This window comes from Salarias fasciatus, chromosome 18, assembly GCF_902148845.1.
Source record: "Salarias fasciatus chromosome 18, fSalaFa1.1, whole genome shotgun sequence".
Classification (NCBI taxonomy): Eukaryota; Metazoa; Chordata; class Actinopteri; order Blenniiformes; family Blenniidae; genus Salarias; species Salarias fasciatus.
Window position 1 is genome coordinate 15,929,422 of NC_043762.1, and position 11,785 is coordinate 15,941,206.

Sequence of the window (11,785 nt, forward strand, 5' to 3'; positions counted from 1 at the left end):
CCAGCCTATCCGACAAAGATATTAATAAGTCCAACTCGAAATATGAAAATGGGTTTTTTTTTCAGTTTCTGTTGATTAAGCACGAGGGAAAAAAATACACACTTCTGTTCTTGCAAGTTGGGACGGAATTCTATCTATATAAATAGTATTTTTTTTGTTAAGTTTGAATTTAATGTCACTTAACAGATATATCGCCCACGCAGCGTGATCTCGGAGCCCACTGTGAACCCACTGATCACAGGAATGTAGCACAGGTTACAGTAAACAGACACACAAGCTGTCGCACGTCAGAAGTGGCATTTGGTAGTGATAAGGTAAAGGACGGCAGCTGGCGCGAGGTCATGAACGTAACGCCATCACGCCTTTTTTTTTTTTTTTTTTTTTTTTTTATTTTTAAATCACACAACCTGTCACATGCATGTAAAAGCATGAATGTGTCTCCGTTTCTTCTGTTTTGAGCTGGTTTGCTGAAGGCTCTTTGTCCTGAGCGGGGAAACATTGAAGAGTGTGACTACAGCGCCACCTGTTGATGACTCGTGGCTGCAGGAGGGGAAATCGAATGATCAGGACTATTTAATGGTCTATTGCTGGATATTTTAAAGCTAAAAGCAGGAGGACGGGAAGCTTCAATCATCCTCCCACCATCTGCCAGCTACAGTCAGTAATATCTTCAAACATGATATGGACATCCTACGTAAAAGGCGGAGATATAAAAAAAAACCAGGCGCAGGACTGTGGTCGTATATATGTGGAGTGGAGATCACAAAGAGCAGGTTCATGACCCTTCCTCCTACACTCCCCAAGCCTCAAAGACTCTGCTGAACAATTAGTCAGGATGGAAACCCAGCTTGAAGAAGTAAACACTTCTAGTTTTGATGAAGGTCTGCGGTTCCTCGTCCGTCCTCCGTTTGCTCTGGCAGCGAAACGAGACAGAATCATGTTCCGCTTTGCTCTGTCCATGTTTAACCAGTACAAAAGCAAAGTCAGCAAAACGAAAAGGTAAAAACCGTCAACCAAAGTGCAAAGTTTTGGCTCTGGTTTTCAGGAGGGATTTATTAACAGACTGTACACGTGAGTGCACGTGTAAGAGAGAGTTTGACTGCATTTGCAAATATTTGTTTGTGTGAGTCTCCATCTCGGTCGGTCTCCATCTTGCTTTTGTGTCTTTGCAGTTGCTACGCCGAAACCATCCCAGTTCCCTGTAAGGCCCCATAATGGAGCCAGGAAGAGCATCTGGCACTTCGAGACGGCGAAAGCGACGGTCCCGCATCGACCTGCCACTCTCCCCCCCGTCCACCATAATACCGTTTTCACGTCTCATTCTCCCCCAGCGCCACGAAAGACTGCGCAATCACAAAGGCCCAATTAGCCAAGAGCGGACCGCGATTTCGCTCCGGGACCGATGGGCCAATGGCGTCGGGCATCGTACGGCGAGGGCCTATGGGGGCCGAGGCACAGGTGGGAGGGGGGTGTCTGTGGGGCGGAGGTGACACACTGACACGGATGGAGAGCGCTTCGTTGTTTCTGGTCATTTGTGTCACCCGAGTTTTGATTGATGACGGTCGGGATGCTTTTCCCACTCTCCCCTGAGATTCCCAGCTCTCTGGAGGGGGTTTCCACAATGATCACCCCCAACTGCGAACCCCTGCTTTAAGTTTGGCCTCGCGCCACGCCGACACACATCGACGCAGACTTTTTTGTTCCGCTCGGGGCCCCAGATGGCTGCTGCCCACACATCTGTATTGTGAAGCTCTAAATATAGGCCCAGTCCCTGTTTGTCGGAATATGTCCACATGTGGGGTTGCGTTCGTACACACACACACACACACACACACTGAGGGTACACAGAGAATAGGACAGGATGAAGAAAAAAAAGAAAGAAGCAAAGTACATACGAAGTAGCCGAATGTAAATTTGTGCGTGTGCGTGAGAGTGTAAAAGAGAAAAGCCCGAGGGACGGTTAGGTGTGTGGGCGGCAGGGAGAGATGAACAAAAGAAGCAGAGAAGAGAGATGAGGAGCTGCGCATTGCCAGTGAGGATTTGATTGGGTGGGTGGGTGGCGGTGGTGGTGTGGAGGTGGGGGGTGGGGTGGGGGGGGGTGTTGAAAAAGGATCTTCCCTCAAAGCCTGGCTAAGATATTCCTGGAGCGAGATAGGGTTTCATTTGGCTGGTAGTCCTACACACGGCGCTTAAATTGCACTGGGAGATAAGGCCGTTTAATATTCATATAACTCCAGTAATATTCTCGGGGTTATGACAGATAATAGTCAGATTTTCTAAATGTGCACGGTGTGAGAGCGTGTGGTTGAACTCCTCTGGCCGACAAAGCGTCATTAGCATGTCAGAGGCGTTCCGCTAGAACCCGGTTCTCTCCGGAACAGCTGCTTGTCTGGCAAATTACTCCGTTCATGTGTGGGTTTGCGCATGCGTGTTTACGAACGTGCCTGTTCACCATAAACAAAGGAAGAAGCGAACAGAAGGCTCCGTCGGAAACACCAAAACACCAAAAGTGTGTGCGCGTGTGTGTGTGTATGTCTGCCCCTCACTTCGACGAGTGAAGAAATCTCCGTCACCGTCTTGGTTTGGAGAGGATGTGCGTGTGCACGTGGAGTGTGTGTTTGTGCGGCGTGTTTGCATGCGATTGCATAAACATGGTGTCAGAGTGATGAGATGTTCCCTCCATCCATCTGTTGTGCTGGCATTTACATCGTAAGAGGGCCACAAAAGGGACGAGCGGGAGAGGAAGAGACGGAGATAAACAGAGATTCTACGACAACATTAGTTTTGTCAGACAGTCGCTGTATTAATAACTTGCTCTCGTGTCACCTGCGGAGTTCTGAGGCTTTGTGACCTTTCAGCACATATGAAGCTTTCTAAATATTTTCTAGAGGAGCAGAGAGTGAACCTGGTGTGTCTTTCTGTGGTTAGAGAGTGTGAGCGTATGTGTGCTTCTCTGAACACATGAATTCATGCACGAGAGACAGAGACGGAGAGAACACCCATTGTTCTGCTCTTCCTTATCTATCGTCTCGGCAGAGAGCCCGAGCTGCTCCCCCCCACCCCCCCCCGGCCATGTGACCCCACTCTGATACCAGCAGCCCTCGTCTCCACAGATAACAGGCCACCCTAAAAATACTCCTCTTTCTACCACTTTGCTCGATTCTCCTCACCTCTTCTGGCTCGCTGTATCCTCCAGAGCCTCCCCGGCCGGGCGCTAGCTCTGCCAGACGGAAATACCTCTGGGCGCTTCCTAATGTTACAGAGGTCTTTCAATTCTGCGTCTTTCTTCTGTCTTCCACCGCTCGCTGTATTGGAGGCCGCTGATGTTACGGTACCGGGCTTGAACAACAACAGATCCTCTCAGACTGTTACATCACAGGCTTTCTTTTAATTTTCTACAATAATTCCTCATCCACCACCCCCCCGCAGCTCCTCCAGTCACCCACAGCCTGGACGCAGGGCAGATGGCATGTAGGAGGAAACGGTGAGGACAGAATCTGCCAGGCTCACAGAATTATACATCAAGTCATTTACCATAACTTCCGAGTACAATACTGAAGAGACTATTGTTTTTCATGTTGCTAATTATGACAAACGGGACATTTTTTGGAGTTCATGCAACAGCCGAGGATTCTGAGGGGTTTCACTGTCATCATTTCTAATCTCCACCGCCTCTCCTGTCTGTTGTGGAGTTTCTCCCACAATGCCCCTTTCTGGAGGCTGGAGGAAGTTTCTCACTAATCTAAAATGTTGTTATTCCACGCCGCTTTGCCACATTTGACATTTGGCTGTGGTTTTGTTGTTTTTGTGTGCGCTCCGTGTATGCGTGGGGTACGTGTGTGAGTGTGTGTGTGTGTGTGTGTGTGTGTGTGTGTGAGTGAGTCCTCGGCTTTCTTTCGGCCTCAGCCCACGCAGGTGACCAGAGGGGGTCTTGTGTGGGTGGACAACTCAATGGTGACCCCCTCTCTCTTCCCCCTCACTCTCCCTCCTCTCTCTCCCCTTCCCCTTTCTGTTTTTCCCGTCTTTCGTCCAGCAGTGTGAGTTCTAGAAAAGCAAGTCGGGGGGCCCGAGAAGAGAAAAAGTCTTCTTTATACACAAACATTCACTAAAATAGCACAAAAAAAGCGAAAGTTATCATAATTCATGCACATAGAAATCAGTGAATGTGTAGAAACATGATGGTTGAAATTTCTCACGGAATCAAACTAACAGTTGATAAATAATTAACCGAACAAAAACTGTTTCGATAAAGATTTAACTGGCAAACTTGCACTAATCAGCACTTTTTATTGCAACAAAGGATCAACGGAAACCACATCATGAAAAGGAGTTACTCAAAGTGATGAACCCACAAACAAGTCAAAAGCCCTTCAGCAGTGAGCAGCCATTCAGTGACTTGTGTTGGTTTTAAAGCGGCGAGCATTTCTCACTCCGTTCCTGCTGCTCCTCAGATCTCTGTGTGCAGTTAGCAATAAAATCCCACCCGTTCAGCAGAAAACGAAGAAAGCAACTTTGTTAGCTTGTTTTCGGGGGAGTGAGTCATTATCAGCTGCTGAAAATAGATGTTTGAATCTGTAGCTGTGTTTATGTGGATTTGTCGGTCTGACTGGTTTCTTTCAGATCAAGAGGTAAGATTGTCCTTTTCACGCTGAAGAAAGAGGAAAGATTGATAAGCTTTGTTTACGGCGCGCACGCATATTCCCACGTAGAACTTCCCCCAGACGCCCACCAGAACTGGAGATTTGTTTGTTAGCGGGGCTGATCAAGCTTGCCGTGTTTCTTTTTTGAATCTCCTTTGAAACTGCAACACAAAGGAAACTGACAGTTTCAATTAAATCTACAATTAATACGTCCTCATGCAAACCGCAGCTCGTGAACAGTTTCTAACACGTTTTATTCTTAATCAATTATTCACTAAATTGCTTGGTTTATGAAATAAAATAAGTAAATGATAATAAATTCAGGCTGCAGGAAGCCTTCAAATCATCTGCTTGGAAGAAAAATTGAGTTTTTAATGACATGAATCAGAAAGACACTTGTGAATCTTGAAGAAACAAAGATTTAACGTCATTTAAAAAAACTTAAAATACAGTAATGTTCAATTAAAGGAACAGTGATTCAAATATTTTAATTAGCTGCTGCACTGTGACAGACTTTTTTGAAAATACATTGAATTATTAAACATTAGAAAACAGTTTGCAGTGAGGTTGTAAGGTTAACCTGGCAGGGAGATGTGTGTGTGAGTGTGTGTTCCTTTGTGGAAGGAACGATAAGAGGCTATTTCACAGAGACTACCAGGGATTAGTTCATCAAACTAGACAATTGGCACTTTATCACATTACGATTTTCTTTATCTGTACATAAATACAGGAAATAGACCTTCACACACACAGAAAGAGACACAAAGAGAAGACAGAATAGTAACGGCTGCTCTTAATCTTCTATTGTCTTCCGCCTTTCATTTGATTTGGAAGTGTGAGGGGATTGTCACGTGCTTCCTAAGCTATGCTTTTTAAACTGTTTGCCTAAAACCCAGCGCTGCTTATTGTTGCTGTGCCAAACCGTCACAATGACTAACACAGGCAGGATTTGCTTCATTACAGACTCAAGCCAACACTGCCCCCCCCCCCCCCCATGGGTGGAAATACCAGAACCTGCTGTTGGACATCAGTGAAGGAGTGGGACTTTAGTGTGAGGAGCTAAACTGAGACGTGTGGGCCTGACTGTGAAGTGGGAGGACAAAGCAGGGCAGAAGTTGGGCAAGTCATAATGAGAAAACGGCTCACAACAGTCAGAAACAATTGGGGCTTTTCTCAATCAGATGAGTAGATGTCTGATCCAATATCCAATGTGTCAAATCTATCAGCGCATTTCAAATGCAATCATGGACACAATATCAACACAATTACTCTTTCATTTGATTCCTCTGTAATTATTGTCAGTGGATATCTCTCTGCGTGTAGCAGGGAAAACAATTACTGTGACGTGAAGTCACTTCGGCGATGGCCCCGAGATATAGGGCAAGAAGCGCGTTCAGATCTGTTACTCACACGATTTACAGTTTATCTGCTGAGACTCCGGAGACTCGTTCAGCTGGCAGCACTGACTGGAGCTGTCGCCACGCCGTGACAGCAAGACGCCGAATCCCTCTGAGATTCAGCAGCCCTGATCTTCAGCTGAACTCCACATCGTCGGTGGAGATTGGCGGAGTTTCGTTCTGAAATGGATGCAAAAAAAAAAAAAGGGAACTATTCTTTTTTTTCTCTCTATCTTCAGCTTCTTCAGATTTACACACAAGCATTTTATGTAACTGTCAACACAAACAGACGCAAACATAAAGCAGATGTCGCACAAATTGGGAAACCTACACTGACGCTGAAACATTCATAAATTCATTCATGGATGTTGCAGCAGCTTTTCTTTTTTTTCTTTTTTTTATGTGTGCGTAGTGTGCCATGCTGGAGGTGTTGATTTCTTATTTTTACAAGTCGTCCTTCACAGCTGCCACCTTTAGTTTGGGTTGTGTACAGTACGCTAGAGAGCGTTTACAACTTGAAGATGTTGTGCCTATCTAGGTCAGCCTCGCTAGATTTGGAGTTGTCAGCTTTCTAAATAGGTCATGCTAACGAAGTGGGGGGGTCGGAGGGATTTTTGACAAGCCACTCAAGCTCCATCAGTTTTCACCACTGAACAATCTAAAGATTGCTGATTCTGTAAAAAAAACCTGACAACTGCTTTATGCTGCACGGTCAAATTATGACAGAAGATATGAAGATCTTTTCTTGTTCGCGCTGGAACCCTGAAAGCAAGATGAAGGAAAAATCTTGTCCAGCAAATTGTGCTTTTTGTAATGTTATTTTGAGGCTAAATGCACTAATGATGAAAAGATTTTGTGAGGATTACTGTCCGCTTTGCACGATTATTAACTCAGAAAATAAGAATAAAAATTAGAGCTTGAGTAAGAGAAAGTATTCAGTCGAATGCATGACTGCACCAGTTTCGCTGTGATTCTCATGCCCACAACGCCACAAAAACAAAACTTGGGGTCACATGAAGGCATATTTCAGGTGTAATCAAAGTGCTAGGTTTGCAGTTTTGGTTACCATGATGCAACAGTGGACTTCCTGTCCTCAATTAAGGAGCCACAGGCAAAAAAAAAAAATTCCACAGAGCATCAAGTATAAATTTCCACATACATAACTTGGGCGCTCATTGCGTCTGGTGCTGGGTCTTGCGTCGTCAGGATGGCATCGAAAACTCTGATCGCCCTCACTGTTCTCCTCTGCTTCGCGCTGGGAATACGAGGCCAATATCAGCGTACCCGTAAGTTTATCTCATCAATTTCAAATGTTTATTCGCAGTAAGATCCAGAAGATCTCACATTACATCTCTCAGCTGAACCAAATGAATGAAGTTGAAAGGTCTTTGTGTTCGTTCCCTCTCAGGTCAATCCTGCTGTGAACAATACAGAAAGAAACCAGTGGCTTTCGTAAACATATTGGGCTACAGAGAGCAAAAAGAAGGAGAAAACTGCCGCCTTCCTGCAATCATGTAAGATCATCTCCTTCTATGACTGCCTGCTACATCTGAAGACACTAAACCTTCACAGACGGACCTGAAAAGACAAACTACTAGAAGTTTTTCTTTCAATGAGCTTCATTCAGAGGAAGCTCAGGGTTCACCAATACATGGACCACGAAAAGACAAAAAAAGAACACAATAACTAATCATACTAACATGTAAAGAAAACCCACACATGCACCGGGAGAGCCCCTAAATCTGGAGTCATGCATGAGACTATTAAAATATAGCCTAAACGATTTAATGGAAAGCAGTACTATTGTAACTTTTGCAGATCTTGAAAATAGCTCTTTTTTAAGTTTTTATATTTTCCTGGTAAGGGAGATCAATTTATACTAAGAGGATTATGGTTATCAATAATGTTTTCTCAGCTGTTCTATTCATTAATACAACCACATGTAAAAACATTAAAACCCCCTGACATTTGATCACACATGCTCTCATTTTCGCGTCTAGCATTTCTTTCTTTTTCAAAATCAAACAATCAGATTAATGATTCACGGTGTAGCAGGCAAACTGATTATGGTATTTAATTAAGGCTAGAAGATGATCCTAAGTATGGCTGATTCTGAGAAAACCAGAATACAATTCAAAAGTTCATTTTTTCTCTAAATTAAATTTAAAAAAAAAGAATCTTCATTTACTCTCTATTTTGATGATTTATCCATAAACAATTCTTTTTTTGGTTTCGTACACTGTAGAATTGCTTGTTTGGCTGCTGCCTCTCACAGGGTTACAACAGCAAGTCAGCAAGAAAACAAATGATGCTATGTCAAAAATGTCTAACATTTCAATAGACTGGCTGTTTTTCTAAGTTTTTAAGCAGATTTCTTAAAAGTTTTGAGCTCATATGAGTGTAGAAATAACATCCACATGTATGTTGACTATTCCAGTTTCCTCATGACCAACCAGAAGCAGATCTGTGCAAACAAGAACCAGAAGTGGGTTCAGGAAATTCTGCGGAAACTCAGGTATGACATTCTGCGTTGACCTCGAAGTCATTACAAACATTCTTAGTTTGTATGTAAAGATCTTTTGACTAAAACCTATACTTTTATTAGTGAAAAACTGAAGAAGATGTCAAAGCCCAACTCAGGCAGTGAGGAAGAAGCACCAGTGGCCAAACCTGGAAGACGCCCAGTTCATGATGGCAGTGGATTTATCTTCAACATCACAAACGGCACTGAAAGTTTTTATGAGTAACGTACCAAGCTTTTGAGATCTGGCACAAAAGAATTATTAATGTTTGAGCTTCAGATTGAGCTTCGGGTAATGAAACCATGCAAATCATCATTACCTCCTGAACAGGAACAAAATAGTTAGATTAATACGTGCTTTAACTATCTGCTACATCATTTTATTACAACTCAGGAGCAACCTGAGGAGGGCGCCCTGCTTCAGACACCCGCCTATTATTCACCATGCTACCTGAATGAGGCTATATTTAGATCATGCTATGCTTTTCTGCTATGATTTCAATGTATATTCCAGTAAATATCCTGTGCCGATCATAATTCTCATACATAAATAAAGTTAAGCATTCCAACGCTGTTGTGGATATTTGTTTAAAGTAATTTTGAGACTTCAATTTTGCCGTGTAACTTTCACTGATACAGAGACTGTGAGGCAACAGTCACTATGGAACTTTTTGCGACAGAACCTGACACTCCATGGGAAAGCATCTTGGAAAAACATATGTTTTGCAGTGGAGACTATATAACCTGTCGCTGCTGAAGGAGTATATTTCATATGAGTACCTGGTGTACGAATAGAAAAGATGAATCTACTGAGAGATGTCTGAAAACTCTCCGAAGAGCTGTTCTGACTTCTGAGGACATGCAAATGCAGCAGAGGAATGACGCAGAAGTGGTTCCTCGCACTAATTCAGCCCCTCAGGGGTTTTGGTTTTCCATTCAGAAAAGGTAAGTCGCTGCAGTTGCTTTAAATGCCCACTAGAGGGCAGAAGGAATCTGCAAATGACATCTCCACACACCATCACCTATCCATCCATCCATTCTGTGTTGTATTGAATTTTGGAGGCTGGGTCTGACCCCTGTTGAGGGCTGGTGGAACTGGGGGCATCCTGGCCATGAGCCACTGTGCCACTTCAGCTGTATGTCTTTAGATGTAAACGGTCACGAATACCAACCGAAGGAAAGAAAATCTGAATTATTGGTGATTTTCAATATTTATATGAAAATTTGTCAGAAAACACGGTAAAGACGGTCAATAATGAGAAGATTATTAACATGCATAGTTTGCTTTGGGGAAAGATGACTCCCATGTCAAACCGAGCTAAAGACCACAGACTTATTAGTCATAAAACAAGCCATGAAACATGGGAAAAACCCCTCTGATTAATAATAGCAATAAAAAAAAAAAGAGTTCCGAATTCTTTAATCTGCTAAATGTCACACGCAGAGCACAAAAGTTCATTCTAAATTGTTTCTTTGGCCACTCTGCCAAGAAGTACACTGTAATGGACAGATGCTGACGCTCAGGAGGACACAGAAGAGATGTAGAGAGAGTACATCACGTGCAAGACCATACAAGGAAGTTACAACGACAGTGAGAACAATAAATAAACACATTATGTAATTATAGTTTGTCAATTAGAGCGTTGTTTTTCTCAGAACACAAAGCATTGCTGCCTCACAAGCTCAAGGCTGAGCTGTGTGAGCAACAACTTCTCAAACATGGCAATACTGTAAAGGTAGAATGAACTGGATCTTCAACTTTTAAAAGCTTTTAAATGTAAGCAAAACAGTCTGTCCTCAGGGCAATAAGGAAAATAACACAACAGAGGGCGGCTCGCTTATGAATTAATCATTGAACAGCAAACTGGTGGCGCAGTGGTGAGCGCTCTCACGTCACAGTGAGATATTCCTAGTTGGAGTCTGGGTTTATCGGCTTTCCTGTAGGAAGTTTTAACATCTTGTCCAGAACAGAAAAACTTCTGGATGCTCCGGTGTCCTTCCACAGCGGAGAGATGTTGCATCTGAACCCCGATCGAGGTGAATTCACCACGGAAAATAGTTCAAATTTATGGGTTCAGTTCTGAAGACAGTTTAATTTTATTTAAAAAAAAAAAACACTTCAGATTCCCAGCGAGTACTAAAAAACTGCAAGGCCACCGTTTTTCTTGGGCTTTTGACTCAACACAATAAAAGTTGACCTTGTTGCTGTCAACAGGCTCAAAAGAATAAAAAAAAAAAAAGAAAAACAGAAAAATGAGGCACAAACATGAAATTTTCACATCCACTTGTTTAAAGCTGTTCAGCTGCTTTTACAGATCAAAATGCGTCGCCTCAATAGAGCAAGTCTTACTGCTGATACTAAACAGTGTAAAACTTTCTCTGCTGAATGGACTCAAATAAAAAAATAAGCAAAATCACTGCCTGTAATCCTGTTTCTAAAAAAGGTTCTGAGTTGTATATTTAGAACACATTTATCTCTGCATGAACAAAAGAGCCTCGAGGAGGACGGTATTTTAATTCGGCCCTAATAAGACTGAGTTGCAGCAGAAAGGATGAGTTTTCTTCTGCAAGCTTTGGTGCTTGTTGTATCGGCGGATTCTCAAAGCAAGTTGAATCAAACGAACAGCAAATTAACGAAAAGTTAACGGCAAATGACTGACCTGATTCAAGTTGCTTTGTGACGCCTCGTACCTGAACAAATGAGAATCTCTTGTAAAATATTCTGGGTTTAAAATAATATGGTCAAGACTGACTGGAAAGTTTAATTTTGAGTCTTTTTGCTGAAGGACATTTGTTTACCTGTACACAATTAGGAAGACAGACCGTATTTTATGATCAATTATTGCAGAAAAAAAACATTTAAAAAAGAAGAAAGAGTGACAATAACGTATGAATGACAATGCCATTTATTTTAGAAATGGACACAATCTGTCAGTTGAATATTTCAGTACAGTCTTATAAATAGTCTTTAGGCAAGGAATTAAAATACACACCTGACAAATAAATACACTTCATAATAAATATTAAATGCAGACAGCATCAGATGGAATTTTAAATTACTCTAAAGTCATTAAATACAGTTGTGCATGTTGTTGGGAAGATGGAGCGCTTCTATTGGGTGGAGGTTGGCGGCGCCGAAGTCGTCCTGTTGGTTTTGCGAGCGTTCCTGTAAAACACACAAGTAAAAGGCGAAGGTGAAAATGACGACTTGTTTTACGCGATACATC

General features: G+C 42.7%; 1 protein-coding gene across 1 annotated transcript; it reads left to right on the forward strand.

Moving 5' to 3' along the window:
- The first annotated feature begins 7,164 nt into the window (after window positions 1-7,164).
- On the forward strand, window positions 7,165-9,127 carry LOC115405736 (C-C motif chemokine 18-like). The gene is made up of 4 exons (XM_030115417.1): window positions 7,165-7,323; window positions 7,446-7,551; window positions 8,475-8,552; window positions 8,643-9,127. The coding sequence occupies exons 1-4, from the start codon at window positions 7,245-7,247 to the stop codon at window positions 8,782-8,784; spliced, it is 405 nt and encodes a 134-aa protein (XP_029971277.1). The 5' UTR covers window positions 7,165-7,244; the 3' UTR covers window positions 8,785-9,127.
- The last annotated feature ends 2,658 nt before the right edge of the window (window positions 9,128-11,785 follow it).